Genomic DNA, 21351 nt, shown 5'->3' with positions numbered 1-21351 from the left:
GAGCAGTACAGGAAGCTTTCTTTAATGGTATTTATTTGCAACAGCAAACACTTGGAGCTTTCCAGTTGTACAAGGAGCTTTCCAGTTGTACTAGCATACATTTTGCCCCCCAAAACTAAATCTTTTGGAAAGACCACAGACCCACTTATTTATCTGAGCAGCAGCTGCTGTTTAATGCCATCAGAGCTGTTCTAAATTTAACACAGCTGTCATCCTTACCAAATAAATAAATAAAACTGGCTTACCCAAGCACAGCTGCAAAGACAGCAACTGAGGATCTGGGTTTATTTCCCTCTGCACATGTTATAATAAAACCAAGTCATTCCCCCCCCCCCTTCTTGTTCTGAAACGACCTAGTGCCCTCAAAAAACTTATCAACTACTCTCTAAATTGGAAAGAATAACAAAGTGTGTTGTTGTGGCCTATAAAAATGTCAACTTAATTAAGGGAACTGGTAATCCTGTTAGTTTTGCTGCTTCCAGTTTGGGGATCCCTGCATTGCTGCAGATTTACAGCCCATTCCTTGGGCTCAACCTGCAAGAACACAATGTCCACTTAAAATGACACTTCATTTTCCTGTGAAGCTTCCCAGGAATTACTTCTCCCTTGCCTGTCACTTAGATATGGCCAGTTGGCATTTATACCAACCTCACAGTTCTTGTGGGCAGTTTAAGACACCAAACTACAAGTGATGGCAGGCGTGAATTTATCCCATAGCCAGCCAGGCCATTTTAAAAACATTTGTAGTTTTTATTTTTTTTAAAATGCTGTAAGGCTCCATCAAGATTGAGCACATGACACAGTGGCCCCAGATGCTCTTGTCCTCCCCATGTCTTTGCAGGTATAGAAGCAGCCCCCCCCCCATGGCTGTGTCTGTGCCTGAAAAGGGGTGGGGGGGACAAGAGCTCGTAGGGCCACCATGCTGCACACCTGATAGAGATCAGAGCATCACAGCAATTTTTAGAGAACTTTGTTGTTGTTGTTCAGTCGTACAGTCAAGTCCGACTCTTTGCGACCCCATGGACCAGATCACGCCAGGCCTTCCTGTCTTCCGCTGTCCTCTGAAGTTGGCTCAATTTTATGTTCGTTGCATCTATGACACTACAAATGCTTTTAAAATGGCATCAGCAACCATGGGATGGATCTGTGCCTGCCATCACTTGTAGTGTAGCCTATAGGAGGGGCAAAAGTCAGTCCTGTTCTGTATCTTTTTCAAATCCTGGCGAGCAATTGTATGTGCCAATTGTAGTCTGTAAGGACTTCAGAGTATCTGTGTCAGATATTTAGCCCAACAAAAAGCAAAACATCTTAACAGGCCTATGGTTTAAAAGAAGCATTTTTTCATGATCCATGATTAATAAATACCATTTATCCATAACATTTCAAGATTCTTCAGTTAGCAGATTCCTTATAATTACATCTAAGTCTGTTGGGTTTAACCATGATACAAAAAGTTCAACTTGTGTAGAAGAGAAGAGTTGGTTTTTATACCGCACTTTTCTCTTCCCAAAGGAATCTCCAAGTGGCTTGCAAACTCCTTCTTTTCCTCTCCCCACAACAGACACCGTGTGAGGTAGGTGGGGCTGAGAAAGCTCTGAGAGAACTGTGACTGACCCAAGGTCACCCAGCTGGCTTCACATGGAGGAGTGGGGAATCAAACCCAGTTCTCCAGATTAGAGTCTGTCATTCTTAACCAGTACACCACACTGGTTAGGCAAATAAACCATGTACTGCACGTTCTCTTTTTAAAGAGCATGCTTCACCAACTTCATGGTTCACTAGAAAGCCTATCTTCAAATTCTTGTTTATTGGGAGATCATTTTGGTACTGCACAGGAAGCTTTTAAATGTCCAATGTGTATATGAAGGTGGCCAGAAATTTAGATAGGTGGTTTTTAAGTTGGCATGTACTTTTCTCCAAAGGATTATAAAATGTTAGTTTAATTTCAGGGAAATATAGTAAGAAGTTAGATCTATCTGGACAAACTCCTCAGACATCTTCTTTTACAGATCATCTTTCTGAGAGAACTTAGTTGCCATAGAGTCCACCCTTCAAACCAGCCATTTTCTCCAGGGGAGCTGATCTCTGTCTCTGTTGTAAAAGTGGGAGATCTCCAGGCCCCACCTGGAGACTGGGAAACCCTATTTTCCTAATATCCAGCCAGTACCCCTTCCCACCCTTAATTTAAACCCATGATTGCAAGTCCTATCCTCTTCTGCCAACAGGAACAGCTCCCTGCCCTCCTCTAAGTGACAGCCCTTCAAATAGTTAAAGTGAGCAATGGGTTCCGGTTTATGGCGGCTTACTCTTGGACGCGTTCCATCGACCTTCCGATGGCGACACGCCAAGCCGAGGTGATCAAGAGGGGTCTTGGCTGGTTCCAGACCCCCATAGAGTCTCTGTAGGAGACTCTCAGCCTGGGGAGCTGGGATAAGCCTCTCCCAAGGCAGCGGCCACGGGATTTGAGGCTTGCCTGTCCCTGAGAGGTCCTGGCGCCGTGGATGGCGATGAGAGCCGACCTCCGGACGAGCGGACAAGAAAATAAGCGAAAATAAACCCGGCAATAATCAAACTTGTCTAAACAGTGAGTTAATCAAACTTCTGTATAAGCAAAGAAGTCTCGGCTTGCTAGATTGACCGGAGAAAGAGTGGCGTGTGGGGAAGGGTTGGCGATCCACCACCCCCTCCAAAACGGAGTGGTCGTTAAGCGGTACAAAAAGGGAAGAAGGAATGAAACTTACCGCTCAAGACTTCATTTAAGCTTGAAAGCTGTATTTTAAGCCCAAGAACGTGGAATTCAGAGAAACTTTAATTTAAAACTAAAACTTTTCTTCACTTATCTCAGTTATCAAAATGAATGTCTTACCACGTTTGATGTTCTTGTTCCAAACGATACCAATATTGAATAAGACAGACTTGCTGACTAAGTGGCAGCAAGAATTATCAAAGTTCGTTTGGGGAGGCAAGAAACCAAGAATTAAGATGAAAATACTTTGTGATGCTAAAGAAAGAGGAGGGTTGCAGCTACCAAACCTAAGACTTTATTATGAGGCGGTCTGTTTAACATGGATGGAAGAATGGGTAAAGTTAAAAAACAACAGGCTTTTAAGTTTGGAGGGTCATGATTGTAGGTTTGGGTGGCATGCGTATTTATGGTATGGTAAGGTAAAAATGGATAGTTTCTTTAAGCATCACCTGGTAAGAAAAGCACTGTATGTAACATGGATGAGATACAAAAAACTTTTTCGTGATGTAAGGCCACTCTGGATTGTACCAGAGGAAGTTCTAACACCTTACTCAAGACAGCAAGGTAAAGACTGGTTGCCATATAGAGACTTAATTAAAAAAGAGGGAACAGAATGGGTAATGAAAAAGCAGAATGAACTTGACTTTAACTATGAATGGTTAAGATATATGCAGATTTATGATTTGTTTAAGACAGATAAAAAAAATTATGGATTTACAGAGGAGAAAAATGAAATGGAGAGCATTTGGGAAAGAGGAGGGGAAAAAAAGATTTCAAATATGTATAAAATTTTATTAAAATGGTATACGGAAGATGAGACAGTTAAAGAGCAAATGTTAAAGTGGGCAATAAATATGAACAAAGAAGTGACGATTGACTCTTGGGAATATTTGTGGAAAAACTCTATTAAAATATCAACCTGTACCAATGTTAGAGAAAATTGTTATAAAATGATGTATAGATGGTACATGACCCCGAAAAAAATAGCAAATATGAATCAAAATATGTCTAATAAATGTTGGAAATGTAAAAAACATGAAGGCTCATTTTACCATATGTGGTGGACTTGTGAAAAAGCTGTGGACTTTTGGACGAAAATCCATAGTGAAATGCAGAAGATACTACAATGCTCTTTTTAAAAAGCACCGGAAATTCTGCTTTTGGGACTAAAAATGGAAGAAATCAATGTGGATAAAAAAACCTTATTCTGGTACTTAATAACGACAGCAAGAATGCTATATGCACAATATTGGAAACTTGAAAAAGTACCAGAGATTGAGGACTGGATACATAAAGTTCTGTTCATGGCTGAAATGGATAAAATTACCAAGAAATTGAACAACAAAGAAGACGAAGAATTTTTTGAAGAATGGAAGGACTTTAAGAACTATCTGGAAAAGAACTGGGATGTGACAAACAATTTACTGTGTTTAGAACAATACTAAGTAAAAAGGTGTTATCTTTTAAAATGATTAGAAATATGATATTAGCAACTGATGAAATATATATAAGTAAGGGGAAGGGGGTGAAAGCATTGCGGGAAGCCACAGGAGGGGGGAAGGTGTATGGATTGTAGGGTAAGTAATCGTTTATGTACTTTTCTTTTTTAAAGTTTCAATGGATAAATGTTGAATACCTACGATTGGAAAATAATAAAACTTTGTTTACCAAAAAAAATAAAACTTTTCTTCACTGTAAACAAATGGCTGGGAGGGTGAGGAGAATGGCGGTGGAAAAGAAAGTTCTACCAGGAACTACTACACCAACAACTCCCAGTCACCCACAGGAAGCGGCTGCAGACTTTCCCAATTTGCTTGCTGCAGCACTGCACCGTCTGCTGGACAAAATGTCTACAATTAATACCAAGCTGGATTCCGTTCAAAAGCAACTTACCCAAATGGAAAAAAGAGCCAATAAGACAGATAAAAGGGTCAAGAAAGTTGAAACAAGGACTATTGATATTAAGCAACAATTAAAATAAGTTAAGGAAAGAATTACGGATAAAAATTAACTACTTCAGCTTGATAAAAAATCTATGCATGTTTTACGTTTCCAAGGAGTTCCTGAACAGAAGGGTGAAGACATAAAAACAACAATAAGTGGAGCGATAGCTTCAATTTCAGACCTTAAACAGGAAGATCTACAAAGTAATATGGACTTGGCATACTGTACCTACCCTGATTTTATAAGAAAAAATAAACTGCCTGGCGGAATTTACATTAAATTCTCAAAGAGAACAATGAGAGACAATGTTTTAAAAGCTACTGCGGGAAAAACACTTAAAATCAACGAAGAAGAAATTAAAATTCTGAAAGACATTCCATTTGAGATCCGGAAACGAAGACGACAGTATAAAGACTTAATTCTTTTTCTACAAGACAAAGCCATAACCTACAGATGGGGCTTCCTAGAAGGAATCGTGTTCAAATACAACGACAAGAAAGTTAAAATTTACTCTGTCCAAAAAGCCAAAAACTTTTTGAAAAAACAATTGGGCATAGACAAAGACAAGGACCCTAATCTGGAAGAAGGAGAGGAACCCAGTGAGGAAGAAGTGGATAATTCTTCAAGTGATTGCAGCAGTTCAACGTCAGAGTCTGAGAAAGGAGTAGCATCGCCCAAAACTAAAAAACCCCAAAAAAAAACCCCCCCCCCCCCCCGGATTACAAATATTCATGTGTCAGTTTACAAATATTCTTGTCAGAAGTTAGTGATAGGTTTTCCCCTGTACCCTTACCTTTAGAATGTAGGATATAGCTTATAAAACCAATAAAAATATTATATATAAAAAAAGTTAAAGTGAGCAATCCTGTCCCCCCTCAACCGCCTCTTCTTCAGACTAAACATTCCCAAATCCCTCAGCCTTTCCTCATCGGGCTTGGTCTCCAGGCCCCCGATCATCCTCATCGCTTTTCTCTGCATGTGCTCAATTCTCTCATCCTTTTTGAATTGAGGCCTCCAGAACTGTACACAATATTCCAGGTGCGGTCTGACCAATGCAGTGTATAGCAGGACTGACATCTTGTGATTTAGATGTTATGCCTCTGTTGATACACCCCAAGACTGCATTAGCCTTTTTTGACACCGCATCACACTGGCTGCTCATATTTAACTTTTGGTCCACCCATATCACAAGATCTTCTTCACACACGCTGCTACTCAGAAGTGTATCCCCCCATCCAGTATGCATGTTCCTCATTTTTGTTACCCAGATGTAGAACTCAGCACTTATCCTTGTTAAATTGCACCTTGTTCACATCTGCCCACTTTTCCAGCATGTTCAGATCTCGTTGAATTCTATATCTTCTGGTGTGTTCACTGCTCCTCCCAATTTGGTATCATCTGTATTTAATGAGTAGCTCCTCCACACCCTCATCCAGATCATTTATAAAAATATTGAAGAGTACGGGCCCCTGGAACCGAGCTCTGTGGCACTCCACTGGACACTTCCCTCCATTCAGATGAAATGCCATTGACAACTACTCTCTGAGTGTGGTTCTCCAACCAGTTCCCTGTCATGTAACTATCCTACAGTCCAGTCCACAGTCCTTTAGTTTACCCATCAGAACATCATGGGGAACCCTGTCAAAAGATTTACTGAAATCCAGGTAAACAACATCAACAGCATTCACTCGATCCAGTAAGCTTGTCACTTAAAAAAAGAAGGAAGTGAGGGTCTGGCAGGATGATGCAGCACGTGTCCCTGTTGCAAGTGTTTGTGCTTGCAAAACATCATTGGTGGAAGGTGAAGATGAAGCTGCTTCTCTGGCACAACTGGCCAAAGATCACAGTGGTTCAAGTGTTTTTGCTCTTCATCATAGAATGACCTCTTGAATCCTCTCCTGGAAGTTGTCCTCCACCATTGCTTCATTGGCTAATGGCCAAAAAGATTTCTTCACCTGCTGCTTCCTCGGATATCCAGTAGATGATGCTAGCATATCACAGGCTCCAATTATTTTTGGAGAGAATTCTCTGAGATTGAAGCTGAAAATTTCTGAACTTTATTATTAGTTTGGAAGACCATCGCTCTTTTTCACACAACTACCTACAGTCTGGACGTAGGAATTGTTTGTGTGGCTATGTGGCATATTTTATTTTTGAAATGAAAATACTGCAAGAATAAAATACAGACTTCTCAGGTTGGGGAAGACTGGTTCCTTTGAGGCACAGAAGCTAAATTGGCTGGACAAAAAAGGACATCCAATTACACCCACCCTTAACAGCATTGATCAAGTTGCTGGATAAATGAGTTAAATAGACAAAGAAGGTGGATAACAGACATATCATTAGGAAATAGTTCCATGTCTTAGTGCAGGTCGAGTTGAGAAAAGGATATGATAACTCACATAAAGTCACATTCTGCAGTAAACTATTGGAATGGTGTAGGAGAAACATACCAAACTATTTCAGTTGAGGGTATCATGCTTATAAGGAGTACAGTTAACTGTGCCCCAATGTACATAGCTATACCGAAGAGATCTTGTTTATACTGTTCATAGGCAGGCCAAGCCAGGAGGAAACATAGGCATATGAAAGCTGCTTCCAGATGTGCATTGCTTGCATTGTCACTGTGAATGCAGAGCTTTCTGCACACTTTCCTCCGTCTTTTTCCCCTGACCTTTCCATTCCATGAATGGGGTTGGATCCCATCTAGGTTCCGTGCACAGTATATACAGTTATTTCATCAGTTAACTTACAATGAACATTTTCCATGTTGCTTTCATTGTCCTGTGTGCCTCAGTATATACCTTGAATATTCTTTCCCTTGTCCTTGTACTATCTAGCACTTTCCCATCAAAGGCTCTGTTTGATTTTGTTGAGTTAGGAAAAGTTCATCTGCAGCCACAGTTCATGTGGAGTCTGCCAAAACTTCTTCCATGTAGTTGTACCATACATGGGGGGCTATAACATCTCTAGCTCTGTGCGCTGGCTCAGTTGTACAGGCTGTAACACATTTTATTTTATATTTTCTCTTTAAATGAAGGCAAAGGCAGGTCCTTCATTGGCTCATCCTTCCATGTCCCAAGATGTGGTAAACAATGAAGATTCTCTGCAACCTCCTGCTTCACCCCCTCCAGCCATGTCAAAGAGGATATCACAGACTGAAAACAAATACCTGGTGCATGCTGTGAATGAGCCGGTAGGCATTTCACCAGTTCTGAGTAATGCCTTGGAGCACATTGTGGAGCAGCTAGATGTTCTGACTCTGGTAAGTGCAAAGAGAATTTCTAACACTATCCTTAATGCACAGACTTCAATCAAACCTGTAGATCAGGCGGGGAAAGTCTAGGTGGGTGGGAAAGGTATATCCAGATGCTGAATTGTTTCTGTGTCCTGGACTGGAAATCCCCAGTTCAAATCTCAGCTCAGCCATGTGTTCGCTAAGTGGCCTGAGGCAAATATCACTCTGCCGCAGCCCTTCATCTATAATACAATGATGATAATGCTGTCTACTGTAGAGTTGGGATGATTGCCAAAATCATGCATGTGAAATCAGTTAAATACATTCATATATTCCTTGAGAACATAAGAAGAGCCTTGCTAGATCAGACCAGGTCGAGGCTGCACCATAGATCTATGAAGGGACATTATAATATTAGTAGTTTTATTTTCAGTCCTTTTCCTAATAATCCCTAAAATAGAGTTTGCCTTTCTCACTGCTATGGCATACTGGGTGGACACTTTCATTGAGCTATCTACTAGGACCCCCAGATCTTTTTCTTCTTCTCAGTCTTGGCAAGTTCATTAACCTATACTTGTAGTTGGGAATTTTTTGTCCCCTGATGTTTTCTAACTTGTTTCTATGCCCTGTTTGATGTATAACACAGCACCTCCACCAGCTCGTTCCTCCCTGTCCTGCCTATAGAGCTTATACCCGGGAATGATTGTCTCCCCAAAACCTTCCCCATTCCATCATGTTTCTGAGATACCTACGATATCTAAATTGTCATTGACAAGCACTCCAGCTCCCCCATCCTGGCTCAGAGACTTCTAGCGCTGGCATACAGACACCTGTGTGTTTCCCTCTCTAGTAATCCTTTCCTCCCTTGGCCCCTTAGTTGTCACACGTGACCCTCAGTCACCATCCTACCCCCTCACTCCCAAGTTCTATTGCACTCCCATCAATATTACCCTGAGTGTTTACACAGTCATCCCTTTGAACTGACTTGTCCCAGACCAGAGGCTCCCCAGCTCCTGTCGGCTTTCCCTGCTGGGATTAGTTTAAAAGCTGCTCTGCCACCTTTTTTTTATATTAATCGCCAGTGGCCTGGTTCCCCTTTGGTTCAAGTGAGGTCTATTTTTAATATATATTCTTTATTACAGTGTGAAATACTTTCACTGTGATTTGGTAGGAAAGAAGTTACAGACAAGCTTGGGTGTTTATTAAAATACATTCATACCACTTTACCTTTTGCTCAAAGTAGCTTACAAATAGGTTAGAAACAGTTTATAATGGAATTAATCGAATGATGTTTTGTGTTCCACTGACACAAAAAGAATTAGGAACACTACATTAGGAGTTCCTAATAACAAGAATAATTTAACATTTTTTCTAAGTGCACAAAGTGCTTCACATGTAGATGGCCTTGAAATTGGTATACTAATCAACCAAAGCTTTAGCCAATTAATAGACTGTGACCAGTATTTTCAGGAACGCTGAGAGTTAATAGTATACCTTTTTATTTATATCTGTTACTGTAATAAAAGAAAACTTTTAAAAATGGCATTTCTGTCTAACAATGGCTTAGATCCTGTGACTCCCTTTCACCACTGGAAGAAGTCATTCTCTAGCAAATGGAAATCAAAGGGAGTTGTAGGATCCAACCCAATGAATGGTAAGCTTTTATTCAACCGTAATTCTCACTTTGCTCTCTGTCCCAGGCAAATTAGTAGCAACTGTAATCAAAGATAGATAGGCACATAGAGGAACAAAGCCTGCTGAGGATAAATCAGCATGGCTTCTGCAAAGGGAAGTCCTGCTTCACCAATCCTTTGGAGTTCTTTGAGAAAATAAACAAGCATGTAGACAACAGTAATGCAGTAGACATTATATACTTGGACTTTCAAAAGGCTTTTGACAAGGTACCTCACCAAAGACTCCTGAGTGGACTTAGCAGTCATGAGATAAGAGGACAGGTTCTTTTATGGGTTAAAAAGTGGTTAAATAACATGAAGCAAATAGTACGTATTAATGGATTAATAGGTATTAAAGAGCTTCACATACCAGTGGAATGCACATCAAATGCACATAGGGGAGTTTGCCTATTACCTCCCCTGGCTACATTGCTACATATCACATTGTATACTGTTCAGTGGCTTTTTTTGGAGGTCTGAGTGGTTGCAGTTAGGGGCAGGGAGGCAAGAAAAGCCCTACTGTGTTCCGGTTTTGGTGTTCTAATGGTGGATGTGTCTCTCGGGAGCTCCCGAGGATGCAATCCATGAGCCGGCGGATGAGAAGGGGGTGCGATCGTACGTGCCCCCCTGGAGCCTTTGCAAAGGGCTCCTAGCCATGGGGCGCTAAGGATCGCCTCTCCCCTGGCACGCTGCCGGTGGATTGAGGCATTCTGATGCCCCGAAGGTCCCACCGCTGTGTTCCAGTACTGGACTCAGAGATGCACACCGGGACAAGCAAGTGGAGGTAAAGTGTTTTACACGGTTGATGGCGAGATCTACATGATCTACAATGAAAGTGAATTTGGTTGAAATGAGAACCAGAGAAATGGCTGAAAGTCCCCCATAAAGTAAGCGAGGGGGGCGGTAACACCCCCCCCATGGAGATAAAAACAAACTTAAAGTATGCATTTTAAAGGGGGGTGGAACTGAAAGCAAAATGGGACTATAGTAAGGAACTTACAAGAAAATTACAGGCGATTTGCAGACTTTAGAGACTTTTGGCAAACTTTGTAAAAGGTAAACAGCTTCAAAGATGTCGCTGAAGAAGATGGAGAAAAATAAGCAAATGAAGGAAGTGCTAGCCCAGTGAGTGCGGTCACGCAACTGGAAACAACCATACACTTCTCTAAGATGCTAACAGAAGCATTGCAACCCCTGCTGGAGCAAATGAAGACACACAATCAAAATTTTGCTGCACAGCAACAGCAACTGGATGAGACTTAAAAAAAACAGAGCAAACAGCTGAGAATTTGAAAGAAGTGGGTGCCAACACTAAAAAGCTTAAAAAGCAAATGCAGGGTATGGAAAAGAAGAGAAACTCTGATGAAGCCCAGATTTTACAGCTACAAATGGAAAAGGCAAGCTTTATACTGAGATTTCAGGGAGTTCCTGAGACTAAAGGGGAGAATCTTAAACAGATTTTGAGTGATGCTTTGGGACCGGTTGCAGATTTTAAACCGGATTTTCTTCAAGGTGAAATGGATGTGATCTATAGGTCATATTCAGAATACATAAAGAAAAATAATCTGCCCGGCGAGGTGGTGGTGAGATTCTCCAGAAGACAAGTGAGGGATCAGATATTAAAAGCAACAAATGGAACTACCCTTAAAATTGATGGCAAGGAGATAAGAGTTTTGAAAGACATTCCCTTTGAAATAAGGGGGGAAAGTAAAAAGTACAGAGACTTGGCTTTGTTTCTACAAAAGAACAACATATCCTACAAATGGATCATACCTGAAGGTATACGCTTCAAATTTAAAGATAAGAGTGGGAAAAATTGATTCTGTTATGAAACCAAAAGAGTTTCTGCAGCAACAATTGGATCCAACAGGAGAGGAGGATGAGAAGAGCAACAAGGGGAGTGATGAAGCACTTACTGGAGAAGATTCGAACTTGGAACGTCGGGCGACTGCCCCCAAGTAAGGATATCAATTGAAGGAAGGAAGAGGCAAATGAGATGCTAATTTCCCCTGAAGTTTGACTTTTGATTCTTATTATCTAACCGTTCTTGTGCATGGTTCTTTACTAAGTCAGAATACCTGGACTTGAATTATGTAACCAATGTTAACGATCACCTACAGTGTAACAAATTACTTCTTTTGAATTCAAAGCTATTTTATTGTAAGCATTATTGTAAGCATTATATGACCCCCACCTCTTGGGGTTTTAGTGGTTTATCTTTACTTTCTCCCGTAGTTTATAGTTTTCCCTTCCCTATTTTTCTTATAGGGAAATAAGAAATTAGAAAATAATTTTTTTGAAAAACAAAAAGAAAAGCCCTACTGTGTGCCTAGAATATCATATGTGATTTCTTAGATCTCAGCTATTGAATGCTTAGGCTTTTCAAGGGGGTGGGGGAAGTCTCAATATTCCCCTATGAACGACTACATCTACAGTTTGAATACACAAACCAGGCTGCCAAGGATATCTTTCCTGATCAGATACATAGCATTCAGGACTCTTTATTAGTACTTTATGTTTTATGAAGTTAAACTTCATATTATGTGTGAAAAGCACCAGAATAGATATCCAGGTTTATAGCACAGAAATTAAAAGGCTTCCAAGAAGTTAATTTTCATTAAAATGTTTTTTAAATTACATTGCTGACCTTTGATCAGCTGTCTGTTTTGTTTTATTCATTAAAACCAATTCTTTTGCATATATAACACGTAATATTTATGTTGCCTTCACTAGTTATACATTTTTCCTCCCCTAAAACAGACTATCTCAATCTTGGAGCAGCGCCTGGCTTTGACTGAAGATAAACTGAAAGAGTGTTTAGAGAACCAACAGAAAATACTACTTTCAACCAGAAATGAAAATAAACAATACCAATGCTGGTGAACATTTTTAATACTTTCTCAGGGCAGCACAAATGGCAGTCTAACAGGCTGCAAAAACCTGAAAAGTGCCTCTTATTTGTAAGTGATTTTATAAACATCGTTATTAACATCTTTGTTGAGCTTGTATTATTTTTCTTATTTTATTAAATATATTTTTCCGTATTTCCCATCTCTTTATCGGTCTTCTAATATTTTTTAAGAACATAAGAACAATGTTGGATCAGGCCAAAGGCCCATCCAGTCCAACACTCTGTGTCACACAGTGGCCAGAAATACCAGTGCCATCATGAGGTCCACCAGTGGGGAACTCCTCAATAAGTCAAAGGCCCTGTGGGTTTCCAGTGTGCACAAAGAGCTCTCGGTTCGAGAGTTTTTAGTTTACTGCATCCAAACTGATGGCACTTAGAAGATCCACTTTCATTGTGGCACAGCTTTCTCTCTGTCAGTTACATGATTTCACTCAGTCAGCAGGTAGAGATGTGTGTGTTTGTGCGCATGCCCATTGGTAAAAACAAAAGGGGGAGAGTTCTTATGAAATAAGCTAGAAAGTCAAGCAACAGTGCAGTACACAGACAAGGGCAGGAGGTGGGGATGGTGGCAACAGCAAGTGCAACAGGGACAGTTGTCTACACGTGCCATTCCTGCCCTGCTTCCTGGTGCTGCCATGGTGTGGTAGGAGGAGGTGTCTTCACACCCCCAGATGGAAACAGCCTTCCTTTGACACTTTTTGTGTTAAACAATGGCAACTTTTAAGTCTGTTATGAATTTCAGGGAAGTTGGTTTCTGAGTATTTCCATTTTTAAATGTCTTGCATCCATCTATTCTCTTTCAGAGAGAAAGTCCAGCTCGGCCAATGTAAATGGCAGAAGAGCATAGCTGCCACCTATCACACTAGCAGATGAATGAATCCTGGCTGGTGTAATTGGTATTTTGGGCCAAGAGTGTCATTTGAGTAGGAAAGGGGACAGAGTTGGTACTAGTATTTGTTGCAGGAACTGGTAGCGAAGAAATCTGTCATGACTGAGTGGTTCTGTATTACTGGGAGGTACTTGCTTCAGCTTGAGGGAGGGAATTTGTGCATCTGTATAGGAACTACCCTGCACTGTCTCATGCTCAACATTGATTTCCTATCTGCATATCAAACGTTCCTTGGCTCATCATCGACATTCAGATAGCATAACAAAGGGTTGTGTATGCTTATTGTTCAACCATCCTGTAATGTATCCAGTCCAGACAAGTCCTGAGACAAACGCAGAGCTTCGCTCCAAGAGACAATGGACTATGAGGATCCTAGCCCACTCCAATCAGGGGGCTAGGTTCCCGGCCGAGAGCCTATGGGACTCTCGGCCACTGTAATTAACCTATAGGGAAGTAGGGGTGTGTTTGGGGTGGCAGTTTCTCGGGGGATATAAGCCAGCCTGCGAGCCGGCCAAAGTCATCTTTTGAAAACAAAAACAGAGTCCCCAAAGCCGGAAACGACCAGTGAGATGGCAAAGGCTATAGCTGAGTTCATGTGCTGAATAACTTCAAAGAGCAGATGCCCGTGGTAACAACAAGCATTTCTGCACAACAAATGCAAATAACAGACTTGATCCAAGTAATGAAGCAGGATGCTGAGAAAGTAAAGGAAGTGGCTGAATCAACGCAGAAAGTGAAGAAGAAAGTGCAAAAATTGGAAAACTTCTTCTTTGGAAGATCAAATGCTTCAAGTGCAAATGGATAAGGCCAATATGGTCCTGCGCTTCCAGGGGGTGCCAGAGAACAGAGGAGAGAATCTTAAAGAACTTATGAGCGAGCTACTTGCCCCAGTAACAGAAATAAAGGCGGAATTGCTACTCAATGACATGGATGTGGCCTATAGGTCATATTCAGGATATATAAAGAAAAACAATCTGCCTGGGAAAATAGTAGTAAGATTCTCGAAGAGGCACATCCTGAAAGCAGTAGCTGCAACACCCCTGAAGGCAGGGGAGAATGCTGTTAGAACGCTAAAGGATATTCCATTTGAAGTAAGGCAACGTAGAAAGAAATACAAAGAACTTGTGCTCCTTCTCCAAACAAACTCAATTGGATATAAATGGCTATTTCCAGAAGTCGTAACATTTAAGATTAATGAGAAGAAGGAAAAGATTGACTCTGTTCTTAAAGCTCAAGAATTTCTAAAGGAACAGCTGGGAAGGCCAGAGGACGAGAAAAAGGTAGGTCCAGTGGCGAGCTGGAAACTGGTTCATCTGGTGAGGACTCTTTGTCTGAGCAGGGGGCAGCAGCCCCAAAAAGTCCCTACAAGCTGCGAAAGAGAAGGGAAAAGAAGAAGTAAAGGCTGAAGGACTCTGATCAGTGCCTTTGAGAACTTTGGTTCTTGGGGATGATTGGGGATACTGTTATTGGGCAGTTAAATGTAAACTTTGATGGTAAAAGGTTTTCTAAGGGTTTGACTCAGTTCATAAAAAGAACAACAATGAGAAGATTTGATGTATTAAAGCTAGTTGGAGGGTCTCCTCTCTTGGGTTTTTAAATAGTAGTGGGTACTTTACTTTCTTCCTTATATGTAGTTCCCCTTTCCCTTTTTTTCTGTTGTAGTTTTTTGTAGTATAAAAAAATCAATAAAAAATCCCCTCTGGGGGCTCAAAAAAAAAAAGTCTCCGTTCACCATGGCATCCCTAATGCAAGCACTTACGTAAAGCTTTCCCAAACCGGAAGGTTCTCAGTTGTGCTTCACACAACATGAGAAGGAGCGGAACAGTGGGAGGTGTTGTAAAGTATGGTAGCAAGCGATGTTTGTGCTCATCACAGAAAAAAACCCTGTTGTGAGATGTGATTAGAAGAGAGGAGGCTGCGTTTCTGCGAGCTGGCACAAAACAGCAACCAACTAAGGATCCCAAGATCACTCTAGCAATTACAAAATTTGTCTCAGTCCTTTTAGCCCTTGCATCTAAAAAATAAGAAATAAGTGCTTTCCGCTGCTCAAGATTTGTGAATCAATGGAAAAGTGACATCTCTGCTCCTGTCCCATTTTAGCTCCCTACTTTCTCCCATCCAGCCATAGAAAAAGTTGGACAAAAATAGGTATAAGGTGGCTAGCAGGTATGGTTGCCGTTCCATTATTTATCCAGTCATTTACAAAATTTATATCCCACCTTTCTGCTCCCACAAGAGGCACTGTGGCATCTATCAATTTGAAACATAGACTATAAAATCACATTTTAAAACATTAAAATCACCCGTGCGTGAGGTGACTCAGATTTTGGAAATATGCGTCTGGCCTGATTTGAACCACCTTAGCAGGAACCAGAGGTTTGTGTCAGCAGGAACTGTGGCATCTTTTTCTGCAGGGCATTGCAGCCTTCACCACCAGTCCATTGGTGAGAAAGGATGGTGATGTATATTGCTGTCATAGCCAGTATTCCCTCTAAGCTGAGTTAGTGTGAACTAGCTTACAGTTTTTTAGCCTCCGGCTCACACATTTGTCTTAGCTCAGGAAGGATGACTCCAGAGCAAACTAATTTATGCAATAGCCAAATCACCTGCTCACACCGTTAATGCCAGTAGCTCACAAAGTAGAATTTTTGCCCACAGAACTCCATAGCTTAGAGGGAGCATTGGTCGTACCCTGGACCAGGACATCACCACTCACCTACAAGAAGCTAAGTTCTGAGGTAGCCTAAAGAAAACCCAGTGAGAGCGTGAAGAGCGCTGTCATCTTGCTCCTCCCTTTTTTGTTTTGTTTTTTTAAGTACTGGCTTTGATTTTAGTTCTTTATTGTTGTCGTCCCCCGTCCCCCCCCCCCCGCACTTTGGTGTCTTAGAAAGGGCAGGATACAATGAACTGGAAGTCAACAAGCATGTAGGATCAGTGGAAATGATTCTGCAGAAGGGAGAGACAAGTTTCTCCAGAATGTCTCCAGGAAGTACATGGAAACCTGAAATAGGCTATAATAATAATTTATTTTCTGCCCTGACCCAGATAGCCCAGGCAGGCCCGATCTCATCAGATCTCGGAAGCTAAGCAGGGCCGACCCTGGCAAGTACTTGGAAGGGAGACCTCCAAGGAATACCCGGGCCAGGATGCAGAGGCAGGCAATCAAGCCACCTCTCTGAAAACATCCAAGCCCCACTAGGGGTTGCCAGAAGTCAACCATGACTTCCAGGCTTGCAAGCACATGCACATACCCCCTCCCCCAAATTATTTTCTGTAATCATATAAGCTAGAAATTTCCTTAGGGGAGGAGAGTTGAGCTTCTTTATGTCTTTCCATTCTGCACATCATCGATCTGCAAATGTCTAGACGCTTTCCTGTGTTTGTTCGGTTTGTCTAAAGAAGACAGGAAGAATGATACAGAAAAGAACCGGTAAAAGTAAAAGGATGTATGAGCGCTCCTTCTAAATACACTGAAGTCAAGATCATTGTGCATGACACCTGAAAATGTGTATGATAAAACCGGGGTTGCTTCTATTAAAATGGTTTTGAGACCGGGCAATTTCCACTGGAGGTGGAAGGAATGGTGTTTAATCTGCCTAGTGCTTTTCTTCTGCACATCTCCCCCCCCCCCCCCCCAAGTTGCTTTGCTTAAGTTAGGCAAAGTGGGAATGGACGTTTCTTATGCATGCTTCCCAAGTTACCAACCTCCAGAAATTCTCCTAGAAATGAATTATAACTGATCTCCAGGCTACAGAGATCTGAACACCCTCCCCTCCCTGAACTGTCCTCCCCAGGCATTGCCCCTGAAATCTCTAGGGATTTCCCAAGCCAGAATTAGTTTGTGATTGAAACCCAGGGTGGGTGGAGATGGCAGTTAGGGCAAAGGGCTGAGCACCCTTCCCTGTGGCAAATTATCTCCTGAAATTGCTTTCCGTAAAAGAAGCAGCCATCAGCATTTTTTTGTTTTTGCCGTGGTCGGTCAGCCCCTTATGTTCAGCTCCTCATGGGAATGAGCTGTTTTACTTTTCTGGTATTGCTCTGAATAAATCTCAATAAAGAGTGGTGCAGCCACTGAGAATTTATGAACAAGATAAAACAACTGAACTGCTCCACAGCTGCTAAAGGGGAAACAAGAAGGAACCATCTATTAACTGAGTCATCTTTTCATCCTTTTGTGCTTTATCTTGCAAAAGAACAGTACTTTCAAGGGCAGTCGTTTCCCAAATCCCCAGAGGAAATCCCTGTTCCTTTCAGAGAGATAAAAAGTACAAAGAGAGGGGCTCAGGAGGAACTGCCTGGTGCTTGCCTGGATGCTATAGAATTTCTCTTGAAGCTTTTCCAGCCCTTGATGACAGAACCTGAAAGCTTTCCCGTGTTTATGGTTTCACCTGTATCAAATATCAAGGTCTCTGACACCACAGAGTGTGTTTGCACTGGACAATTCTTCCTGGGAGCAATTGTATCAGAAAAAGTTCCCTGATTCATAAGGTACATCTGTAAGCTGGGTTTTTTTAAATAGGTAAACTCCAGCAGAGCTGCATTCAAGAGGCCTTCATGCTGCCTCCTGCCATCCCGTTTCAACAGCAAAAGGACAGACTCTTACAGATTGCATTTCTTCCTCATTGAAAGCATCTGTCAGGCTTCTGAACATTTTAACTAAAAAGAGCCTGAAATTCAGATAGCAGGGAATTTCGCAAATGGAGAAGAAATGCAGCTGTATGAATTCAGTCCTACCTGACTGTCGTAACAATGGACTCCCCAGGGCTGAATAGGGACATAGGATGCTTATTTCTCCCTTGCTGTAATCGAGCTGATTACATTTTGCATTGTACCTCTGAGAGAGTACGATTGCCAGATGCAGGCTGGAAAACTCTGGAGATTTGGGAATGGAGCCTGGACAGGAAAGGGACCTCCGTGCAGGACAGTGCCATAGAGTCCACCCTCCAAAGCATCCATTTTCTCTAGGGGAACTGATCTCCATAGTTTGGAGATGAGCTGTAATTCCCAAGGATCCTGAGGTCTCACCAGGAGGCTGGCATGCCTAATGCCAACATTATATTTCCAATATGGCTGTATGCACAACTGTGGAATTCCCCCCCCCCCCGCATTTTACAAAGTCATATTAATTGGGTATCTCACATGAGATATTGTATACCGTGAGGGGGGGGGGTATGAGGATTCATGATTTCCTATCACAACTACACATGAGGTTCGTTTGGTGAATGTATGACTGGCAGAGAATCCATTGTGCCATTCAAAGTTCTAAAGACAATTGTATCTCCTTTTATTCTTTAAGATGGGATAGGAGGAAATGAGAGCCTGTTCTTTGGAAGTTAGCATGAAATAATATTGGGAAACATTTTGAACATATGTCTCTGGTGGCTTGGTTTAAGGATCGAAAGAATTTGTCTAGTGAACTACAAGTTCTGCAATGTATTGTCGAAAGTGCTTGCTCACTGGAGTGGGAAACAAGATGAGAGCAGGAGAAACAGTCTAGCAAGAGAACAAAGTGACTGTAACTGAGACTAACAGATGCATGGTGTATCTTTTTTAATCTATGTTTGCAGAGGGTTTCTAATGCATCTGTTTATTGCTGAAAAGGGTTGCTGTTGGGTAATACAAGTTGAAAACACTCAGTATATCTGGGGTTAAATGTTTGTTTATGTTACTCACAGGAAGTCACATGTTTTTCATGTAACCAATGTTCTTTAGCTGTAGAAAGCCTGGGAATTTTCTCCCTGATCTAGGAATTTGATTGGGACTAAAGTGTCAAGGTGTATTACCATTTTATGGCTTCTCTTCCTGTCTTTGTTTGGTGTTCTGAAGAACAAGAAGAGTAGCCATAATCTCCCTCTTCTAGTTTTGTCTTTGTAGAGTGGCCCAGTTTAGCCACATTCCCACCCACAATGGAAATATACCCCAAATTTGTAGAAAACTGGTTTCCTTAGGTTATTTAACTTTTCACAATGTGGGTTCTAAAAAATTGGTTCATATAAACTTCCTTAATATCTGATTGCTCAGATGTTGTTTTGAATACATAGTTATGTCCCACTTCTTAAATGTAACATACATGAGCAGCATTTTTGTAAAAAAATAAAAGGGGGGTAATGCCCTTCCCCCCAATTCAATGCCCAGGCCAAACCCCTGCACCAAGAAACCCAAAATAAGGGGAGTGCATTCCTACCATGATGTTGCCCCCCCCATGAAGAGATTTCTGAGAAACACAACCCCTAAGGGGGTAAAAAAGGGGCAAAATGTGTTTCCCCAATAGTTTTCCATGTGCCTGGCAGGCTGCTGCCTCCTTGCCCCCCCCCCTTGGTCAACTGTGTAGTTCAGAATTCTGAGGTAAAGCCTGTCTGTTTGCACCCACCTCCCTTTGATTGCTCAGCTGTGGATCTAAACACAGTTCGAAGAGACTGCAGACAGTTGAGGACAGTTACAGAAATCAGCTATTCAAGACTCCTAAATAGACATTTTTCAAAAAAGCCAGCATGGCAATTGAGTTAATGAATGTTCATGGGGAGATAGTAAAGGACCTTTCTAGGAGCGATTTTGATGCGTGCCTCCCTCATGAACCTGAAGAAATGTCCACTGCATCACACTCCCTCACACCAACTCCCGCTCAACCTCTCACCTCTTACTACTCCCAAGAAAGCTCCTGACATTTGCACATAGTACTCCTGCGGAGCACTGAGCAGCGCAGGGCAAGTACCAGTGAGATCACCCTGAGGTGCTCAGAACAACACTGTCTCCATATGTAATGTATCCAGTCCAGACCACGTGGCCGGCTTGGGCTCCACGCAGTCAGGCACAAACGTCGAGCTTCGCTCCAAGAGACAATGAACTATGCGGATCCTAGCCCGCTCCAATCAGGGGGCTAGGTTCCCGGCTGAGAGCCTGTGAGACTCTCGGCCACTGTAAATAACCTATTGGGAAGTGGGGGTGTGTTTTGGGTGGCGGTTTCTTGGGGAATATAAGTTGGCCTGCGAGCCAGCCAAAGTTGTCTTGTTCCTGATCGAATAAAGTACGCTTTGCTGAAATCACTCTCCATCTGCATACTTTTCACTGGCGACGAAGGTGGGATCCATCTCCCTCTGAACGGAGACTACGTTCCGGACATCGCCGTGAGCCGCCACGCCGAATTTGCCACCACTGCCAGCATCGAGCATCTTCAAGAAGCGCCGGTCACCGCTCCCGAGCTCCGAGCATCGCGCTGCTGACCCCGAGAGCAGCACCGCACCGTTCCACCTCTATGAAACACCAAGCATCGCCCCGCTGACCTCGAGAGCAGCACAGCACCGCTCCACCATCTATGCCGCTTGCTTCCACGTCGAACCCGTAAGATGGCTGCCGCATCAGAGAGCCTCCCAACCCTCCCAACCCTTGCAGTGGGAAACCTGGCTGGAAACTCTCAAGAGCTACTTCACCATCCACGGAGTGGTGGATCCAGGTATCCACCTCCATCCACTGCAGGATGGAGACCCATCTCCTGCTTAAGGACTTAATAGCGCCCAAGCTGACCAAAGACGAGTCGTACAGCTCTTTGGTCAAGGCGCTGACTGATCACCTAGCTCCCAAACCAACGAAGTTTGTGGAGCGCCTGGACTTTTTAGCAAAGTCCAGGGCCCAGACGAGACCGCCTCAGATTTCCTGGTGGCTCTGCGGCTGGGCGTGACCAGGTGCTCCTCCAACCTAGCCGAAACTCTCCTCAACCAGTTCCTCGTAGGACTAAGAGAGCCAAAGCTTCAGAGGAAGCTGGTAAGCCAGGATGACCTGGACCTGGAGAAGGCAATCTGGGAGGCCACTGCATATGAAAAGGCCCACCAAGACTGCCGCACCAAGGTGGTCTACCGCACACAAGTGACAGCCGGCTCCGACGCCTTGGACGAGGTGCACCAGGTCCGTCGTCGGTCATCTCAGCCGTCTGCCAATGCGGGCAAAGCCTCTTCA

At 42.6% G+C, this 21351-nt stretch overlaps 1 protein-coding gene across 1 annotated transcript in view; it reads left to right on the top strand.

Annotated features, from left to right (window-relative positions):
• POC1B (POC1 centriolar protein B) overlaps positions 1-12505 on the top strand; it is a 42615-nt gene extending 30110 nt beyond the window's left edge. The window contains exons 11-12 of the mRNA XM_015424128.1: positions 7731-7955; positions 12362-12505. Coding sequence (XP_015279614.1) covers positions 7731-7955; positions 12362-12484 — 348 coding nt within the window. The 3' untranslated portion in view covers positions 12485-12505. The remainder of the gene's footprint in view (positions 1-7730; positions 7956-12361) is intronic.
• The last annotated feature ends 8846 nt before the right edge of the window (positions 12506-21351 follow it).

The sequence above is a fragment of the Gekko japonicus genome, unplaced genomic scaffold (assembly GCF_001447785.1).
Source record: "Gekko japonicus isolate JY-2015 unplaced genomic scaffold, Gekko_japonicus_V1.1 scaffold1136, whole genome shotgun sequence".
NCBI classification, from domain to species: domain Eukaryota; kingdom Metazoa; phylum Chordata; class Lepidosauria; order Squamata; family Gekkonidae; genus Gekko; species Gekko japonicus.
The sequence above is the reverse complement of the archived record's forward strand: the minus strand, read 5'-3'. Positions and strand labels throughout refer to the sequence as shown.